This window comes from Pagrus major, chromosome 18 (genome assembly GCF_040436345.1).
Source record: "Pagrus major chromosome 18, Pma_NU_1.0".
Lineage (NCBI taxonomy): Eukaryota > Metazoa > Chordata > Actinopteri > Spariformes > Sparidae > Pagrus > Pagrus major.
This window is the reverse complement of record NC_133232.1, coordinates 17671971-17694431: the sequence shown is the minus strand read 5'-3', so window position 1 is coordinate 17694431 and position 22461 is coordinate 17671971. Positions and strand designations below refer to the sequence as shown.

Here is a 22461-nt window from a genome sequence, read left to right as displayed (position 1 = left end):
GTAGGTCTGCTGAAATAATTTCCATTTCATCCCATCGCTATGGAAACCAGGGACCAAAATAGAGTGAAAATTGTGCTGCCAGAGCGGTAAGTTTCTTAATGCGAAAGGAAGTAGTTTGTTTCACATCTAGTTTGGAATGCAACATGCTGCGAACCACACTCATAAGTTTGTGTCAGTTTACTTTTTGACAGTTCAACATGAGACACAGAAGACAACATTCGCTGAGTTATTATCATCGACTTGTCCTGGAAACTGGGCCCAAAGACAATATTCTTTTGCAGTATTTGATACCAAAATAACTTGAATAATTACATTTTAATAAGACAAAGGACTAAATGAGTTGGCGCAAGTGCATTTAGGGCGTGACTCTTAATAAGTCATGGGTGTGTTTTGGGCGTAACATAAATAAAATCACTTTCATCTCTCATCCCCTTTAAAAGCCAGGTGCAGCAGGATCTGGCGCATTGCTATTTAAACAGCGGCACTTGTATTCGCTGAGGTACAGGTATGTGGTCCTTGGCTGCTGGACCCTCTGCTTCCACCGTAACCCAATCATCTGTCCTATCAATGTGTAATAGTGAAGCAAAGGATCAGGCGGGACGGGTCATAAATATTATCATTCTGATTAATAGCGGATGGGATGCCGGCGCGTGAAATTACCTGCAGTGATCCTCCAGCAGCTGAATGGATAAGTGCATCTCTCTATTAAGAGAGAAGCTGCGTGCATTTACGCATGAGGCACAGCAGTTTAACTTCATTGATAATTCAAATCTTCCAGTACGCCAACAGGATCAGTCATGCTCAATTGTTAATTAATGTTCTGTGGTCTTAACGTTTCAGAGGGTCACACAGACAGTTCACATTCATACAGGGGTATTGTATGAAGTGAAGCAGCCATCCTCCTGATAAATCTAGAGCTCCAACAGTGCTTTCTAAAGATATTTATTTCAGAAGTTAAAAGTTAATTCTGTTTCAACTGGAGAGTTTTCTCTGTCCTGTCAACTTTACAACTGCAGCTTTTAGTTTCACTGCTTAAACCACGATATTTGCTGCAGTGATTACTGCTCACATGGAAACGTTTAAAAACGCAAATGACACTGCGCAACAATTTGCACCAGGCATCAGACAGAGCCCAAAGAGTCTTAATGCTTGCTTTGGACTTCTAACATTGAGGATGTCATTTCATCATTTTCTGGTTATCAGGTTTGTTGTAGCTGTTTCTGTGCCTCTTTCTGCGTTCAGAACATTCTCATTAGGGAGGGTGACTGTAGGCCTGTAAGCAACCTTGACACCACCTATTATCTATTTTGTCATCATGTCAGAAGTATTCCATGTTCATGGTCCAACTGCTTCAGTCTAAAAAAAATAATCCAGTTTTAGGGAAAACAGCTTCTTTTTTTTCTGAAGATTATGAAAGTTTAAATTAAATGCCACATGTCTAATAACTTGCCAAACAAGCCAGTTTTCAAAGACTTTTTTCGCTGCCTCCCTCCTTCTGTCTCACTTAAAATGATAAGATAAATTACTTCCGGCCGATCAAACATTAGCAATGGTAATTGCTGCCATTGGTGTATCAAATGTTTGTGAAAGTGAAGGACAGCAACAGAGAGACAGACGCAGGGGGAGACAGATAAGAGGCGTGGGGGAGACGCTGCAAGATGGATAACTCTGACAAACATTGTGACCCCGAGCTATAAGCAGGGAGTAAAATTCAGTGAGGATATGTGCATGAATTTACACAAAGAGTGGGCAGCATTAATGTTCAAGAACAGACCACAGACTGTTTGTGGTGCTCCCATGTGGATTTTTCACAGCTGTAAGGTCAGTCAATCACAGACTTAAAGAAATCAGTATACAGATTTTCCACACTTCCACCCTGACATGGCAGGAACCACCATGTTCAGAACAGGCTTGCCTGATTCTCACTCAGATACTTGGTTTCTGTTGGAGCTAGGATCAGTACTTCTTTTTCATAAACCTACCTCTTGTATCATACAGTACGGTCAGTGCATTATTGCAGCCTTTAGCAACTTACTTCCTTTAAATGCATGGGTGATTCATCTGACAATAAAAAAATACTACAAACTGCTGTTAGATGAAACATTTGGAGGATTATCTAACTGCAGGACGAATATTGTCAATCAGTTAACAGCCATTAGAGACCATTAACTAAAACAAAACCATGTGTTTGAATGGATTTCTTTTAATCTCCAACACGTTGAAATCTAATTTTCAAAACATGTCTTTCTTAATAAAGGATCCAAGTGCCTCTGAGCTTTGGTGAATCTTTTGAACTTGTAAGAGGAGTCTATCCTCGTCTTAATAAGACTGCTGCAGGTTAAACGCTCTGCGAAGCTGCTTTGATGCAGTTGTCAGCATGGTGGGAATAATGAGGAGACGGACGTCTGTTTACAGCAAACCATTTCTGAGTCAACCTAAATCTGTGCCATCTGTGTTTCCTCTGTGAAAACACTACATGCACAAAACTGTGACTGGAATGCAAATAAAACTATGATCTAAATAAGCCAATAGTGCTGCTAGTTTGAGGTAGGATACAATATCTCAATGACTTATGTGGAGTGTACAGATTTTTACTGTAATGAGGACCTGGCAGAACGTATTGTGTTATTTCTTTCAACAAGCATTAAGATTTTTTTTGGGGGACAGCACCATATTGACATATTATCATTTAGCAAAGTGTTAGCATACAGTTGCCTATACAGTATACACATCCAGCAGACACACAGCAACATATCCATTCATTTCATGTTTTTAGCCACCTGATGAAGTCCAATAAACACTCTCTGTTTTGGTCTCTAAAGAATCCTGAGAAGAGTGCCTGGCTCCTCAGCTACTAACTGCTCCACTACGTTAGTTAATCACTAACTCTGTCTGTCTGTTGCTTAGCTGTGGACATGTCATATACAATTGGTTTATCAAAGCTTTGTTATTGGAAAAAAACATTGAAATAAGGGTTGAGCAACCCGTAAAGCCAAAACAATGAGCTGAAAGTTGCTAAAACGCTCTGTAGAGCTGAGGGGAACCACACAGTCAGGTGATAATTCTCTGTGGGTTTGTCACTTAGAGCCAACCAGCATATGCATTTCAGTGATTGTTAATAGAAAAATAATAACAGAGTGCTGTAGGGATGACGTATTTTTGTAGGCTAACCCGGAAGTTAGCATCGCCCTGGTTCCCTCGACTAAAAGTCTGTATGATTAATTGGATTTTGGATTACTGCAGAAAAACAATCTCTGTTGCAAACACAAGTTTATGATAATGAAAATGAAAATAATCTTCACAGATGAGGACCACTTTTGTGATTTTCAAGGCGTAAATTAAATCACTGGAAGTAAAAAGCTACAGTTATGTTAGGCTATAAACAGACTACATTGTGGTCGCATGACTTAAACGTCACCACTGCTAAGCGTCTTACTTCAAAATTACTTTATGCATTTTCTATAAATTGATAAGTCTACAGGTTGTAAAGTTAGAGCTAGAATAGTTTGTAACTTAAGTAGGTCTGTAAAGATGGACTAGCGAGTCGATGAGTCTCGGCATGATGACGTTTAATGTCCCAGACATCCTCTGTAGTCTCAGAGTGTAGTGTTAGCCACTTGTTAGCAACCGCCATTTTTTAACATAGCACTTTATAATTCACTTGTGGGACATTTAATGATGTATTATTTTATGGCATAGAATAAAAAGTGTAAATTTCTTAAGCCTGTGGTAAGCATAGAGGGAAACAAAAATGCCAATTGGTTTCCAGGTTTTAGGACTCATTACTACAGCACTCTCGTAGTGCAGCTGACGTTGAACATGAGTAGAGGTTACAGAGCTCATGTTGCTCTGTTACCATGTATATATCTGAATAATAACTCATTAACTTATTAGGTGTTAGTAATTGGAATTTTGAGGCAAGTTGTGAGGAAACAACTTCTGGACGTGTGAGTGATTACTGCTCTGGGTAATGTGTGGTATTTTTTGGAGTCTCAGTAAGGTGGCCACATTGTCTTCAATAATTTGTGAGAAAGCTGAGATGGTGTAATGGGAACTGACTAACCTTGTGCTTGGTAGCTCTACCAACTTCAGTACAGTCTGACTGACATAAGGATAAGGAAAAAATGACAGCATTTTAATTTTGGACTGAATTAGTCCTTAAATTGCATTGTGTTCTTACTATGGGCAACAGTCACATTGCTGCGGGCAGTAGGTAGGTATCGTCACCAGCACCATAATAGCATATTGATGAGACAAGGTCCTGCCTTTCTGGGATTTTAACAAGTCTACAAGTTGGACGCAGTGTATTTGTGACTCACCTTTCTCGTACTCGGGCATGCTGTCTTTGAGCAGGCAGCTGAGCTGGTGGCCATTTAGATGCAGGAAGCGCAGCTGGTCCCGAAGTGAGGTTTCCTCCAACACACCAGGGATGAGGCGGCCCACACTGTTTTGAGATATGGGCAGGCCGAGTCCCAGGGCCAGGGTCGGGGTCAAGTCGACCTGCTCTACGACTCCGGGCTTCTCCATCCCCACTGACATCACAGGGCAAGAAACAAACAAGCAAAAACACTAAGGATCTATGCACCTGCAATACATGATGGTTAAATAATGACACATGAATTAGATACATTTTTTTCTTCGTTTTTTTTCACTGTGTTGTTTTCTAACCTTTACTTGTCAATCATTGAGTCTAGTCTTTCCTGCTGATACATTTCTAGGAACCTGTAAAACCTGAATTTATATTAACTATCAAGTTCGCCTTCTATTTATTGCAAAAATACTCGGATGTAAAATGCACCACCTTTTGTACTCTGTCAGACAAAGGAAAAGGAAAAGCTTTTAAAAATGAACCGATTGATGAATCACAATTGTGCTGCGTCAATCTGTGATACCAGGAGGCAAAATGGGTTTATTTATGAGAACTAAAGTCATATTTTATTACTTCAAACTCTGAAGCAATCCACAGACAAAAACTATTTACATGATGGATGTAAGGAGATGGCTCAATTTTCTTACTGTCTGCTGTGGAAGATTCCTCTGTTCAAAACAATAAGAGCTCATCTGAAAGAAACGCTCATCAAGATGAATTTGAAAAAGAAGTTCCTTCTCCTAAAGTCATTAACCTGACACAAACACGAGCAGTGAAAAATCCCACGCCATCCTGGTATGTGGAAGCCAGTGATTATGTAGAATATATCTAAGTGGGACATATCACTCCAATCACAGTCGCTGCAGCATTTCTGTCCCCTCAGGACAGTCAAACTGCGGTCACAGGAAAACGACGAGAGTGTGGTTGAACGTCTGCAACCTTTCTCCACAGTTGACTCTCATTTTATTAATTAAGACAAAGTGCATCAGTGACATCTTCTTTGTTGATTAGAATCAGGGTGATATTAAAGTTGAATTCAAACAGAAAACCTGAATCTGAAAGAAGCATCAAAAACAATCCAGATAATTACTCTTGTATAAATGCCTGCTGGTATGACCATCAGGAGGGTTGTTGAATGTGCAAAACAATCCGAACAAAAACAAAAAATGAATGAAAACACAAAATCATTAGCTCTCCTCCTTGTCAAAAGTGAACAGACATTTTTCTGTTGACACTTGGCTTCCTGTGGAGAGCTTTCAAAAATACAAACACAGAGTGGGAGTCATTTCCCAAGTTGTTCATGTCTGAGTACAGTTTTCAGGTTGCGATAATGAACTATTCTGCTGTATAATATATCCGGAAAATGAACAACACAGCTCACATGTGTGGGGAAGAGAGGCAGCTGCAGACTAAAGACTGGAACAAACCCCAGAGCTATGAGCTAATTTGGTAATTGGACACAATGAAATAAGCCTGGGAATTATCCATTTTACATTAAAAGGAGACGGATTTGCAACAAGACAAGGACTTTGCTGTATTAACCCCAAAGCCATTCAGGATAATGCCATGAATCTACCAAGGATATGAGGCATGTTTAAATCTGTTACTTAGCATTGAATGACTGAAAATATTTTAGTCATGGTATTAGTTTCAGCAATTACACTAATGAGTGAAGTTGAAAAAACCCTCTTTGTAAAGTGAAAGATTTTCAAAACCCTGAAGATGTTTTATCAGAATTCAACATTAATCCCATATTAATGTGTAAAATCATACATTATTTGTTCTTTGAAAATAAGCCAAGAAGAATCGGTTTGCCAGACCAATGTTGTCCAGTTACATGTCCAATACTGTAACATCCAACGAGGGTTGGGCCGATGGATGACATCGACTACTCAGAGTTGCCGTAGCGCAAGAGCTGTTGTTGTTTGTGATATGTGGGGAGAGGAAATGAAAAGAAGTATGTTGCTGCTCAGTGCACTAACATTACGTCTCCATGTCCCGTTTATCATTTTCTTATGAAACCAGCTCAGTTAGGTGAACCCAAGACACCTGGTTAAATTTGTGGCAGCGGTGCTTCTTTTCCCGCAGGTCGCTGTTTCTCTCAGTCACGCTGTTTTTATACACAGTTTTCTTAGCTTATCTTCCTTGGCTAGTCGACCAATGTTGTTTTATGCATATGAGGCTGAACAAAGCTAAGTTATGGACATGTGGTGCGGAGACGAGGACACTTTTAAACCTGGCACAGGGATGTATGTCGGTGGTAACAGGAGATAGTTTCCTCTGCAGGGCGAGACAGTTGGAGGTTCATGTCAGAGCAACGGTGGGAAACAGCAGCGGCTTCAGTGGTGAGCTAATACGCAACTGCTACCTTACGACAACACTGAGGGGACATGCTGCCTCAAATTCATAAACAGCGATGTCATCATCCATCACGATGTTTCACTGTAGACATAGTCATATGCCAATTCAGCAGACATTGCCCAACCCTACATCCAACCAAACCTCTGTCAGTCTGTTCGTACCTGTTTGGTTTACGCAGAACAGAGTGACACACGTTCTGACAGGACAGATGTGTCACAACTCAGTAAAAGGTTAAACACACATAATGCTGATTCATAGATGAGAAAACTGCTTTTGATGAGGAAGCCATATGCATTGAAGTATCAAGCTTACTGATATAATCTCTAATATATCCCTGTTACAGCCATTGTTGAATATGGCTGTATAGAGTCATGCATTTGCTCAGCTTGGTGAATACTTTGTATGAAAGCTGGGACAATAACAATGTTTCTCCAACAGATTACAGCACATTTACCTCAACGTCTGCCATGACTGGGTTTAAATTGGTTGCTGGCACACAGTTGAAATGTCTATAAGGGTACTATAACACAGCTCATCAATATCTCTCTCACATCAGTATATTCAATGTATCAAAACATTGTTGCATCAGTTACTGTGGGTTTTGGAGCTTGAACCTTATCACCTTATCCATTCTCTGTTATTTGGCTTGGGTTAGTTTTCTTTGTTTTCTCGAAGAAAGTAAGAAAAGGCAAGGATACACAGACACTGAGGTAAACAATGACTGCATGGCTTCTAACACCTATACTGTCTGATTAAAGTGGCAATGCCTCTTAGGATCCTCCCAGCAATTTCGACTAAATGTTCTGCCAATCTGTGTAAGAGGGTTGTTTTCTCAATGACGCATTCAGATTAACAAATGAAGATCAGGTACTGAGCCAGTAATGAACTCTTATCCACTGCAGCATGTTCTAATGAGAAACAACAGGCAGGTGAGGTTTCTACTAACGACCCGCCACTCTTACCATGATAAAAATAACCAGTTATTCTGATGAGGAAACTGATTGCAGTAAAAGATGCAATTAACTGAACATATTTCCTTTCTAATTATCAAATGACTTGTTTGAGAATTTAATTTTAATTTTTGCATATGAAAGATCATATGGATGAATAAGGATGAAGGTGTTCAGGCAAGTGTTTCTCCACAGACAAGATGGCTGGATATGCACCACAACTTCAACACAACTACACAAAACAACACTTTTTTTTTTAACTTAAAAGGCCCTGAAAATTGATTTTCCCAACCAGCTTCTAATTTGAGGCATTGGGATCTCACATTAAGACGCAATTTTCTGCTAAATTAGGGAACAGTTTAGGTTCTTCTACATGAGATTTCTAAATTTCTTTTTTCCCCGTTGTGCTCTCATCACTGCTGTAAAGGGGGCACTAAGTTAGAAAAAAGTGATGTCATGTATTTCTATATACCAATCATGATTTAGCAGAATTTGAATCAGACTATGATGACAGACTGTAGGTGTTTGTTTGTTGTTATGCTTGTTTTAATTCGCTGTCGGTTAATGTGATCAAATCACGCTGGATAGTCCCTCTTTTCAGCAGTTAGGGTTACAGAGAATACAACACAGAACCCTACAGGAAATTGCAGATTACCATTTAATATCCTAGAATTTATATCATAGAAACTTCCACTGACTTTTCATGTAACAATTCAGCCACAATACAGCACACTGACCATGTGGGGTCTTGACATATACTGGGCTTTACTTGTTATTGTAAAGACAGCCCTAAAGAGGATTACTTTACTTACTTCCCAAAGCCTCTTTTAATTTCTATGTTAATGAAACACAGAAAAGCACCTCATTAATGACTTAATGAATTCATTCAACTGGATGGATTTCATTGAAGAGAACCCAGAATTTGGCATTTACTTCCTACCCCTTCATTGATTGGTAAAATTGTGGAATTTATGTGCATGCAGTCCTCCTGGTAGGCAAGTCATTCAAGCAGTTGGCACCACAGGAGATGAGCAAAACCAGGAGCAACAACTCAACTAAACTGAAAATGATTAATTAACATAAAAGGTCTATAAATATAAAGCCATGCAAGAAAAGATCTCAGAAATAGACTTGGCTGAGAAAGCGCCAATTATCAAGATCACACTTTCACACTCAACCCCGTCACATCACCGCAAAATGAAGTTCTGCTTAGGAGTTTCTATTTGCACTGTTGTGAGATGAGACACGAAAATGAATGTAAAGTTAAGAGCAAGCATGAAAGAAAACGTCTCTCCTACGAATTCTTTCGAAAAAGTTTAGTTTGACTTATTCATAATTTTCCCTGATGAACAAAACACTCTTATTCATGGTTCGCATGGCAGCTGTAGTTGAATAACAAGCTCCTGAATCTCTTCGATTCAATTACACATCTGCTGCCGTCAGTCTCTTTAAGCAACACTAGACTGTTTACCTTTTCTTTTGAAGGCTGGACTTATGAGCACCAGGGGCGTATTGACTTCTGGCTCTGAGGAGCCTCCGTGGCTGCCGGTCTCCGACATGCCGTGGTCTCCACACAGCACCAGCAGGTAGGGCAAGGATCCCTCTGCCTCCTGAGAGAAGCAAAGACCAAGGTTAATGGACTCCCGCTCTGTGTGCTGATCTGGGAGGGCAAACCTCAAAGCTCTGAGATGTGAATAATTCAAACTTGGCACAAACATAAAAAAGTACATCCAGTTTGGAAAACAGAGCAACAGCATAAAAAATGACTGCTTGGGCAATAGATTGGAAGAAAGTATTAAATTATTACTTTTGAAAAGGAAGTCATGACAAACACTTCCTGGCACAGTTTCGCTGCAGCTCCGGATTAAAAAAATAAAGTGAAGGCTGCAAACAAACACAGAATTACTTGTTTGTTGAGGATGACATACTTTGATCGAGCCCTAAGTGATTCCCTTTCAACTAGACTCACGAGAACCTTCCACTGATTAGAAATTCAACAAGAATGCCTCATGAGTCATGGTGGTGGAGGCTGATTTAAAAACACGACTACAGATGTTAACAAAACAGTTCAGTGTTGCATCAAACATAAAGAGAAAAGGATTTCCATTATAATTAATGACTGAAAATTGTTTCCTATCAACCCCACAGATTAACAGACTGAAAGAGTGATGAGGGCTGAGATGAATTCTGCTTCTGTTTTTGGAAGCCAAGTCAGATAATATGTTGGTTTAATTTAGGATGACTGGTGTCCTCACAGCAATATTTTGGAGCCACAGGCAAGGACAGGACAATGGCTTAGATTTAGGTTTAAATTTGGGGACGCAGTTTTTGCTGTCTATTTTGCAAAAGAGTCCCATTAATTTGCTACAGGTACCAGCTGCTGTTGGGGATCTTCCAGGGCTTGCATGGGCATGAAACTCTTCTGGTTGAATCAGTACAGAAGATAGGCAACTGCTGAGTGAGAAGGTTCATTTCTGACTTTGGAAACATAGTGTGACAAAATAATCCTAACACAAGGTCCACTTACTAGTTTAGAGGGACAGATAAAGTTTACTCAGTTGTCTGTCATAAGACCGTTTTGACCGCCATATGTGCTCCAAGAGAAGCTAGTGAGTGGGTATTGAGTTTGGATTATGCGGTCATAGAGCAACTGGGATCTGGGTTAGTGTATCGAGTTTGATATTAAGTCAAACAAACACACCTGTGTACATCAAAATGTGTACAGGCAAATGTTCACTGCCTATTTTGCCTGAAAGCAGGTTCTGGTAATTTACCTAAAATATTATTTGTTTAAGAATATGAAGCATGAAAGCATAATATATTATGCTTTCATGCTACTATAACTAATGGATAACTTGTTAGAATAGTTACCTAAAAGCAGTGGATAAACAGTTGCAATATGCTTTAAGTAAAAAAAAAAAAAAATGATTGAAATATCTAACTAAAAGTAACAGATGAGTGGTTAGACTAGTTAGCACAAAGTATATGGAAAACAGGTGAAACAGTTAGCTAAAAGTAGGCTAATGGATAGGCTAAATGTAACAATTGGCTGAGTGGTTAAATTAGCTAAAAGTAATGACTAAGTATTTAAAATAGTTAGCTTAAAGTAAGCTACTGGTAAAATGGTTGAAATATGCTACTGTAGCGTATTTATCAAGGAATCCTGTTAAGAGAAACAAAGGAGCTGATGGGTCTCAGCCCAGAACAGACCCCATTAACTTTTGGTGCGGATCCAGATAAGGGCAGGATCCAGGAATTTATTTTTTGTGGACTTTTTTGTAAATGTTTCAGGGAATAATGCATGGATCTTGATGTAAGAACTCTGGTGTATTTAAGTGGCTGGTATCTACGAGTGAGTATAATTTCATGTGGACCCAAATTAGACTCTGGATCTAGCAGATTTAAATATGTTCTATTTGATATTGGATTAGGCATGATTGACTTGAAGAGGACAGTTGGGCCTCGGTGGAGGTAGGCGCTCAACTGAGTGCCATTCTAGTTGTTTCTAGATGTTGTTGTTTGTTCACTAATGGGTCCTCCTACATTGTGTCTAGTTTTAGCATTTAAAGTTACCAATAATTCTACATGCACGCTTTCTTTGATTTCAAGATGCCTCTCTTTTAATTTAAACCCACCCACACAGAAGTGAAACGGGCTCTTGTTGGTCAGAACAAGAGGGTCCTTTCAGCATGTGAGCATATCAGCTCAAATTATATAGCTGCATGCAGAAATTTGTGGGTTCAAACGTGTCTGCAATCTACAAAAGGAAGCAGCTCAATCGGCCAAAATTTAAGCCTCGAGGAAAAACAAGCAGGTTTCAGGATTCACAAAGGTGAGCTAACAGAGACATAAAAAAGGCCAGTGTCAGCATAAGTGTATTTTTAGCCATAGCTTTAATAACATATCGATCAAACGTTTTTGATGCAGTTAAAACACGATATATATATTTGATGAATACAGTAAGTGAACACCGCAGGTTGGAGCCTGAGCCGCACTATGCTGTCATGCTCAGCTGACCCATTATATTTACTACTCAGCAAAGAAAGGAGCAAGGACTACCTTTTGTCCTAGATTTTACCTCTTGGATGTTTGTTATAAATGGCATAGGACACAAGGGAGCCAAAAAACACCTCAAGACCAGTACTGAACACCACTGAGCCCCACACTGAGCCGGCCTATTCTCTCTTCGGGATAAATCAGAGCTCACTCCTATTCTCTTGGATGAAAGCACCAGAACTCTTTGGGGAGAATTTTCACACTCTAAGAGAAATCTTTTTTAAACCAATACACATGATACAAAGCGGAATCAGATGATAGCTCATGCTCTCCATGAGCAAGCCAGAAAAAACAAGCTCGATGGTTTTCAGTTTTACTCTTCAGTCATACGAGTCAATCAGTGATTCACCACCAGGGGTACTTCTGCACCAGGGGGTACTTTTGAAGATGCCAGGGGGTACTGTATGTGGACAGCTGTACTCATTAACTCAAATATACTCAACTAAAAAATAGAAATTGTAATTTTTGTTAAGGAGGCAAATAAGGAGCCAGATATTATTATAGGAGTAACTCCTTACAAAGTGCAAAGCATGTTTACAGGTCTTGGGGAGTACTACTGCATATGTGAAAAAAGTAGTATAAAGCCTTTTGTGAATCCAGAGGAAGCTGCATGTAATCTGATAAATTTCCTCCAGTGATGTCACTCAGTGGCTAAGTTGCATTATTGTGGCTAAGCTAGGCAACAGGTTTAGAAAAGGAAGAAGAATGTGTTAATGAGTCCAACAGTGTTGGACAATAGGCTGACAAGCTCAAAGACGGCAGGTGTTGATAATCATCCATACAATTACAAAAAAAAAAAATACTATTATAAAACGATGCAAAGCCATACATCAAAACATCCAACATACATGATATGTAGTATAAGATGCATGTTGGATGTTTTGATGTATGGCTTTGCATTTTTTGTGTTCTATATGAACTTTTCTTATGAATTTTTTCCTTTGTGTTTTGCTGATTTTCATGTTGCTGGATGTTTATTTGTTTGTTACTCAGTTTGGATGATTATCCACACCTGCCATCATTGAGCTTGTCAGCCTATTGGTGTGCAGGATATCTAAATATGGGTGTGGTTTGTCCATTTGGGAAACAGTTAGAGTGTGATCACAACGTTGTCTCGTTAAACTTTTGTGGCATGGTGTAAGTGTGCAGGCATTACCTTCTTTTCATTCTAGCTGAAAGTATGCCCAATGGATATTTGTTTGAATAGTAGCAAATAAACAGATTAATTAGTCAGCTACAAGAAACGTAATGAATGAACATAGCTAAAAGTAATGAATAAACAGGCGAAATGGATAAATTCTTCTTCTCCCCCCCCAAGCAGCAGTAGTAGTACAGTAGTAGTTGCAGCCAATATACCGACAATTCAATTATGTGAATAACTTATTGTAAAAATCACACATTTTATATGATTCAAAGTGTTAATTAGCCCCTTGCATATTCATAAAAACCTATTTGGAAGATGACTGGTGGGGCCAGTGAAGGTTTACTAATAGCTCATCTGATACAGTGGAGCTGTGGTGAGATGACAGACAATTAAGAGGAGCCACGGTGGCTCTGTAGACTTATAACTCAATAACAGCACAGATTTCAAATCTTCTGACAGAATATTATGAGAGAAGGAAAAACGTAAAATGAAAAAGAGGTATCACAGTCTAAACACTTTCATTTCATCTCTCTTATGAAATACGTGTCTCAGATTACATATTGCACTGCAGGTCAGGTTAAAGCACTTCTAACAGCAAAGGCAGCAGCCCAACCTTCTGAAATCTGAAATATCCAGGAGAGAAGATTGAGGCCATGTGATCTCCATTAACACAAAGGTCTGATAGAGGTGTGTATGACCAGGAGGTCCTGCTTTCCAATCATGTTTTAATGGAGAGTGTTGTGGCTGTCCATTCTGCAGCTAGAGCATGTCTTTGCCTTAATATGAGCTTGATGAAATAGGCTCCTCGAATCACATCACAACAGAAACTTTGAGGGCCGTCATCTGGATGATACCCTGGTTTTCTTATTCAGTGTGCAGCAGCAAGAACCATAACTTCTGTTAGTATTGAAGGACGGAGGGTTAAACAACAGCCAGCTTGTGTGTTCAGTCAAACACCATAAAATGTTGAGAGCGCACCCCCCGACATGTTAAAAGCATGTACTGATCAGAGAAAACATTGTTGTTTTTGTAGAAGCTTCTAAGGTATTCTGTGGGACCCCACTGGGCTGTCTATTTTTAGGTCACACTGCTGCTGGGGAAAAGAACAGCCACAGCTTTCACTAATGTGACTGAAGCGAGACTTTCAAACACATTTCATTCAAAGAGCTCACTGGGAGCACGCATGAGGATGCCATTGCCCAAAACACACAGATGTCACCATGAGCCTGGAGAGACAGGATTTAACAAGACAGAATTAACAACTTTGGGGATATGGTGAAATGTTGTTGCCTCAATATTTCCAGAAAGGTTTACAAGCATATCTGCATGTGGCTTCTGTTCTCCCTCTGCCATTTCACAGATGCAAAAGGACAAGAAAAAAGAAGATTGCAGGCTCGTGTTGACATGACTAGACAATCTAAATACGAGCTACACAGATGAATGACAGTGAGACAATGCCCATTAGCAACACACACACGGCGCAAAGACAATATGCATGCACAGCTGTCAGACTGCACAGAGAAAACAAGGCCACAAGACCTGCACGCTGATCAAAGACAAAATTAAAGATAACACAAAGGCTTAACAGTTTATTAAATCTCTGGGGTTGCTACAATAGATAACATAACAACTGCTGGGAAACACTACAAATTATCTGTGTAATTAAATGACCATCCAAAGACTGATTAGGCTAAACAATCCCTGATAGCATCACATTAATATATAAACTATTGATCATTACTTCAAATTAGCATATTTCATTTATTTACTATACAATGGCATCAACTATTGTTATAAGAACCCTAAAAACCCCCAAGAAATGATGAAATTACTATTCACAATTTGAAGTGTATTGAGTTTAATGAATCTTAATAGAGAGAAACAGGTGTTGACAAGCAACAATTAAATTAAGCAGCAGCACAGCCACACAGAGCAAATCAGTCTAATTAACTTGAATGGAAAATTAGAAGCCAAACCAGTATCTGCAAACACGCCATGCTCCCCTCCTGCATTTCCTACTGTGTCCCCCCATAACCGGGCCTGAAAACCTCTTCCTCCTGGTGGTCCAAAGCTCCTGTCCTGGTGGTGTAAACACCAACACTCCACTGGTGCTCTGAGTCCCAGTTTGGAGAGAGACAGCTGATAAGACCGCTAGCTGCACGGCTAACTGAGCTAACTGAGCTAAACAGCCAATGGCATGTGCAGTTAGAAGTAATTACTTCAGCAACAAGTTAAGCTAATTGCCTATCAGGAAACACCATAAACCTCAGTCTCCAACAACTTTCATTTAGCCTCTTGTTAGCAACCACATTTTTTAAGATAAGTATATGCTTTACAATTCAAACATGGGTTATTTACTGAAGTATTTTATGTCGTTGAACAAAATGTTAAATCCCTTAAGCCTGTGGTAACCATAGACCTTATTTCAGACATTCAACAAAAAACCTGTTCAAAAAATCCATCGACTATTCCAGTTTCATTCCACTCTGCTGTTTATGATTAACCTGATTCTTGTCTCATTTGTTCCCTAATATAATATATATATAAAAAAATGCTATTTCCAAGTAACTGTAGCATTCATATTTTGCAGGACCAGCCCGAGCATGGGGTTGGTTCGAAAAACAATAAAAGCAGTCTGAGAATACCAAGCTAGCTTCTTCTTCGCTGAACATCCATAATTGAGTATGATGTCAAAGTTTCCATAAGTCCTGGCTGTCACCTGAATGGCCGGACTTAAAAGCAACATTATGTAGAAATTGGCATGTTGTGCGATTTGGCGCCCCCAGACCACTGTGGAAAATACAAATCTCAGGTCTGTAACAATCTGTCAGATGTAATGTAGGTGCTAACTACACACAAAACTCATTACGTCATAACAATGGTATGTGTTGAAAACTTGTATGTTGAAGTAAACATGTATGTAACACTGTGATCAGACCCTCTCACTGAAGTTACATAGTGCAGAAACAAGTGATGGGGGGCAGAGTGGCTGAGACAGAGACACTATTCACCCTATTACAAGACACTCTACAATCAACATGATTCTGAAGCTGTTATTTGAAGTTAAAAAAGTTACATAATGCTGCTTTAAATTACCAGAGAAACAAGCTGGGCTAACATTAGCACCAGCTTGGCTCATAGTTCCCCCATCAGACATGCCGTGTCTCCCGAAGAGCGCCGGAGAGACTTTCACTAATGTGAAACTGCTTATTCGGAGTTATTACCAGCTTTTATGATCATATTAGTTTTGAGGAGAGACCTATGCAGATAAATAAGCAGCCGAAAAAAGTCTTGAACAATGAACAATGAAGGAATCCTAACCTAAAAATAAAACGGCAATGATCTGTGTTTAACGAGGAACACAACAACTCCCATGATCCCGTACCTATGATCGAGTGACCCCTAGCGTCAGAACATTACGTGTAATAGACCCCAGCTGGCTACTATTTTCATCAAAGCGTGAGACGCCTCCCGCGGGAGATCATACTCACTCAACACTCTGGAGCAAGAACAGGCACAGAGGCACCATTCTCCCTATTAGTCAGTGTACCATCAAAATGATTTGAATGTTATTTAAAAAGGTTAAAATAGTAGCATAATGTTACTTTAAAAACTTCACTTAACTTCCTTGACACAAAACAGATACAAAACAATATACAGATGCAACATGACATTAAGTTGGATTTGGATGAGAAATTACCTTTGAAATGAGGGCGCTGTGAATCTTCTTCAGGATGTCATCCATCTCCAGGAGTTTGGGCTGGATGAGGGAACTGTGGGGTCCACTGATGTGACCAATGTGGTCGAGGCCAAGGTAGTGGAGGATCAAAATGTCCCAGTCATCTCTCTTCAGGGTGCTATCCAAGTGACGGGTCACATTGTTATCAACCTGCGTGGAGACATAACGCATAAACGATACACAATTACTGATCTACAGGATTTCAACTGATAACCAATTTAGGCTGATATTATTCAAAATCGCCCCCCAGAGCAAATACAAATGGAGCTAGAAGGAGATTTACCCAAAGATGTGACAGAGTCTGATCGTCTGATTATAATCACACAAAGATTTTCTAGCAGATATTTACCATCATCCCACATTGCAGGTAAAGGCTCAGAAATCAGCACCACCAATATTCTAGTATAAACAAGAACAGATTGCATACAGTCCCACAGTAGATTTGTAGCTGCGGCATATGGAGCTGAACTGATGAGCCTTTTTTTGTGTCATCTCATCTCATCTCCGTGCCTCCCAAGTGGATCAGCTGCCTTCATCTCTTTAATGCAGATCACTCGTAGATAATGCAGTGACTGAATCATTCCCACACATACATGTAGAGCATATTGCTCAGAAAAGATACAAAACCCACTGCGTGACTAATCATTACTGCATTATGTACAGCCTGTACTGTGTGTATTGGGTATTGGGATGGTTTTTAAATGCTTGAATGTATAGCAGCAGCTGTCTGGAGGAACTTGAGTGTAAATTATATGATGCAGGTAAAATGTTCTGCATACAAAAACAATTAAAGGTGCTTCATGAATAATCAAAGTAAGGATGAGAGGTTTCGTAATACAGGTTTTCCTTCCTCTTCCTTTTTTTTAATTGTTCTTAAAAGGTCCAGTGCGTAGGATTTAGTGGCATCTAGCAATGAGGTTGCTGATTGAATCCAGTGCCCTTGAGTAGAGAGCGGTGCGTCATCTCCGTTTACTCCAATGAACCTTTCTTTTTTAAAACAATGGTGGAGCCTTTCCCGAAAGTTACCTACGAAATCAATCAATCAATAAATCATGTATTAACTAAGACCTGTCGAACATCGTACTTCTGTGTCTCTGTATTCCTGTGTTTAAAATTGCCCGTTTAGAACTTTCTGAAGCCTCCTTAAAAATCATGTGACGATCTGCACTTCTGTTGTTGCAGCTGTGTCCACCTAAGGGCTCTGATTGAAACCAACTTTATACCCCTCCTCTACAGTGTTTGCTACAAATGTCAAAAAGTTGGAACGGCCCCTCACTAAAGCCAGTGTTTGGTATGTCCACCTGGGCTACTGTAGAAACATGGCGGTGCAACATGGCGATGCAACATGGCGGACTCCATGGAAGCCAGGCCCCCAGGATGAGCGGCATGCTTTGAAGCCAGTTTTCATAGTGGCCAAACTGTGTAATCACATCGTCACGTGATGCACTGGGGCCCAAAAGGACATTTTTCCCATAAGCCAACATTGTGAAAGAAGCGTCTGTAAAACGGTGGATTCATTTCTTTGAGTGTCAAAACCCCCTCGCAATGAATAGAATGAATAGAAATGAATGGGACTCCACCTCCATGGCTGTGTCAAGGTATAATTAATAGGTCCGTGGTGGAAGCGTCTAAAGGTCTTGAAAGTTAAAAAGCCCAAAGTTTGCACCAACAGGAGCTCCTCTCTTCCAGAAAACAGTACTCCTGAAACACCTCGTCGTTAGCCCCGCCTTTAATTCCACGACTTCTTGACTTCTCACATTACATCACCATATCGTACATTTGCATTATTTATGCTTAGCGGCTAGTTTGGAACTTAAGAATTGATTTTGCACAGCTACTCTGTTGTTGTTAGCAGTGCAGGCTCAGGCATGTGTGAGCTGACCAATGACAGAAGTCTGGGTATTTGAGACAGAAACAGGAGCTAAAACAGAGCACTTTAGACAAAGGGGAAGCACTGTGCTGCTGTAGGAGAAAACTGATGTGTTTTTTGTGCATTTAAGCATGTAAACCTGTCCTATTAGTAACCAAAAATAAAATATGAACCTGAAAATGAGCATAATACGTCTCTTTTAACTTTAACCTTAGGCTACTGTAGAAAATAAGGTTTCATAATTTCTTCACTGTTCATCTTTAAAATTCCTGTATCATATCAACCACCAGATGCTTTAATCCTTTTTCGATGCTGAGAGGAAAAATACATCACGCAAACAAAATGTTCCAAACAGTCGGTCCCTGTGTGTTTGACTCAGACGTACCTCTGTGTAGTCGGATACAAAGAAGGAGGTCGTGCCATCGTACTCCATGAAGTGTTTGGGAAAGAGGCGCACCCAGGTGTCATCTCCGTAGAAGACGATCCTCTTCCCCGCTGTTTTGGCCTGCCAAATGAGGTTGTCTTCCAGCAGTGCAGGAGAATTCAGGTTCATTACCACATCAATGAAGCCTGGGATACTGCCAGTGGTAAGAGCCTGCAGAGGGATATATGTTGTCACCATTGTCCTTTGAACAATAATTGTCTTTTAATGGTGTTACACAACCTCACAGTTACATCATATTAATCCAGCTAATTAAAATGTGCGCCGTGGTGTTGCATAGTGTTCAGTAAAAACTGTTTTTTTTAATATCAATAATAAAAATGAAATAGATCAAATCTGTTTCCCTTTATCTAATTGATTATTGGTAGCCAAACTAATTCCCACACCCCCAAAACAATTGCACTGCCACAAATGTAAAGTGAAAGCTGAATCAGGTAGACTGATGATATTTATGAAGTACAGTTTCTACTGATTTCATCATGGAATCTGAAATAAAAACAACACTGGCCTCCATTTGACTGACAAGAGAAACACAGGCTGTTTTGGAAGTCAGGAGAGAGGCTGGTGTATCGTCGAGGGGGAAGCACAAAGGCCTTGTCTTTATGCACTGAAGGAGACATGAGATTGCAGATGCTGGCAGGAAACAGTGTTATTTAAGCCCTCTATGAGCTGCCTGGAGCACAGCCCGAGATCCTGTGGGACGCTCAAAGATCCGGGCTAAAATCAGAGGTGACCAGCCTTTTATTGTGTGAGGGCTGCAGTGTTAGAGGAAGCTGTCGAGGGAGCTGGGCCGGCAAATTCAAAGTCATCTTTAAAATTACTTCTTAAAACACTATTTTATCGGTTTTATTGTTGATGCATTTGTCCTCTTATAACCCTGTTTTTCAGTTCACATGTTGTGTGTTCATCTTATCAGTTTTTATCTATTCATGTTTTTTTGCTTGCTAAACACTTTGTCGCAGTTTGTGAGTGAGTAGCTGACCTATAGCAACTCTGTTGCTGTTGTCAAACTTCACAGACACAGGAGACAAATGGCAATAAACTGAAGACATCCCAGCCCCTGAAACAATCTCAGGAAGTGTCACAAGCTTCAAACCTTTTTATTTGCCATCTCATTTTCAGCACACCAAGGACAATCATGTTTTATCAATTTGTTGGAGCAAAGTTCTCCTCTGTCACTTTAAAAGCTTTGTGTCTCCCACTCCTGCAATGACAATCTAATAAACATACTTTATCTCAGAATAACGTTAGAAGCCTTTCAGTTTTGTCAGTTTATTCACAGGTATCGCTCCGCTTCTGGAAACTGAAGCTGGAATTTTGAGCCTCATCATCGTATGAGCTTTTGTTCCTGAGCTCAATTATTTACCACTTCCTCTCTTCCTAGCGATTGTTTTGCTCCTGCCGGTGCAGATGCTCGTTTCAGGATGAGATGGATGGTTCCGCTTCAAAAGCAGTCCTCTCTTTCTGCCTATTCAGTCTTACTATGGTCCCCAGTCTATTAATAGAGATGGTCTGACCAATGAAACCAGTGGTTTGGATGAAAACAGGCCTTTTAGGGAATAATAAACGCATCGGCATATGGAGGTAATTCTACTGTAAAAAAAAAAAAAAAAAAAAACATCAGCTGGAGACATACAAGAGCTTTGTGAAAAAACTTTAAAAAGACTAAATCTAGAAATCTCTCCAGAGACTGAAAAACATTGAGAAGCTGCCCAAATGAATCAGTGACTCATCAACATACTAATTACTGGGCCACAGTATGTGTCCAGGCTTACGATGTGCTACTGCTTAAATGTCAAATACACTATCAGTGGGGTATACAGACACTCTCTGGCACAGCGATGAGAACTTGTAAAGGTGCCAAAAAACAGACGGAAGGGGGCTGTGACATCGAGTTTTCGAGCCTGGAAAAACAAAAATTCAGTTTCCTTTTCATTTACTTTTTGAAAAGGAAAGACTTTGTGCCATTGACTTAAAAATATCCTCAATCCTCTCAGGTCTTATTACTAGATAATACCTACAATCCAGTATGTGTGTGTATACTACCCAACCGGCCTTTCAAACACCCTCAGTGCACTGCTGCTGCTGTTCTGATTTACTGAATTCATTGTCCAAATCCACCAGCTCAGTACTGTCCACTGACTGCTGTGCCAGTCCGAGAGTGAGGCTCAACTGGCCACATGTGAATACAGGACTGGGGAGGATAACCAACTTCTTTTCTCTCCCTGTCATGGTAAGAAAGAGCAAGAAAATTGGAACTATTAAATTTAGTGGCACGACTCCGGGGTAGAGCTTCCAGTTTGCTGCCTGGCAGTTTAATAAAAAAAGATCCATAGACAAAAAAAAAACTAGATACTAAAACCCAACTGTGTATCTGAAGAAGACTTCAAACTGAGCAGTGTTGTATATATGCAGGGGGTTTGTGACTTTATAGGATACAGTGGAGGCAGTGTTAGCTCTAATGTGTGTGTGAATTAATGGCCGTGCCACTGAGAGATTATGATTTAGGTTAGTTGGCTGTGTCATACCAGTTAACTGGGTGCAATGCAGTGATAGCGGGTGGTAAATGGCAGCTGGTTTGTCCTGCCACCTACTGGTGTATCACGAAATCTCATTGCTGGGATGGAGCAATTTAACCTTAATACTTCTCTGTGAATAACATGACCGCCTCTGTTAAAAGGGGCATTTTGTAGTTTTAGAGGGCAAATTCATACTCAGAATTTTAATATTTACAATATCAATGAGGTAATAATACAAACTCAGACATATTCATTTTTGTCCATAACTGAATAAACAAGCTGATCTCAGAGGAAAATAAGGTCCCCCAGAGCACTGAAGCTAGAAAGGTGGCTAAAAATTTAGTTTTCCTTTACGGTCAGTTTGTTTATTCAGTTTAGTCAGTCATGAAAACAAAGAGAGTGTGTTTATTTAGTTTGTTTAGGCATAACAAAAAAATCAGTCAATGAAAATCTTTCTCTCCTGGTTAAAATCTCTTCCCGCAAACTACATAGTGCTCCTTTAACTAAGCTGTATGTTTACTACAGAAAAGTAACGCGTTACCTCAAAGCTACGATCTTCAGCTTGTTTTTGTCATGCACCAGCTGCAGTGTTGATCTGCAACCATTAGTCTGATTAGTCAATCAAAAAAATACATTTCCAACACTTTTGATCAGTTAATCGTTTCAATCATTTTTTAAGCCAAAAAGTAAATCTTTTGCTGGTTCCAGCTTCTTAAATGTAAGGATTTACTACTTTTCTTTGTCATTTATATTTATCCACATTGACCAATATCTTTTCTTTATTTCTTTGCACTACCTCTATTGTTTTTTCGCATTACTTGTGTTATCTACAACAAATAGAAATGATGACTTGTGCACAAATTCTTTGGTGTATACTTTTAATGGTGTCGCACATGCTACTGTACAGTTCTGTCCTGTACTAACATCCTTTATTCTTTAACTTTAATTTATTTGTGCAGTTTTTCTTGTTCTCCTCTCTAACTGTATGTCAAATTTTTTGTAGTTTGCTAC

The 22461-nt window shown here is 39.7% G+C and overlaps 1 protein-coding gene across 1 annotated transcript in view; it reads right to left on the bottom strand.

Annotated features, from left to right (window-relative positions):
• The window catches only part of pigg (phosphatidylinositol glycan anchor biosynthesis class G (EMM blood group)), a 71024-nt gene that overhangs the window by 43497 nt on the left and 5066 nt on the right, over window positions 1-22461 (bottom strand). The window contains exons 3-6 of the mRNA XM_073486317.1: window positions 18875-19084; window positions 16581-16769; window positions 9152-9290; window positions 4320-4532 (exon numbers count right to left, since the gene is read on the bottom strand). Coding sequence (XP_073342418.1) covers window positions 4320-4532; window positions 9152-9290; window positions 16581-16769; window positions 18875-19084 — 751 coding nt within the window. The remainder of the gene's footprint in view (window positions 1-4319; window positions 4533-9151; window positions 9291-16580; window positions 16770-18874; window positions 19085-22461) is intronic.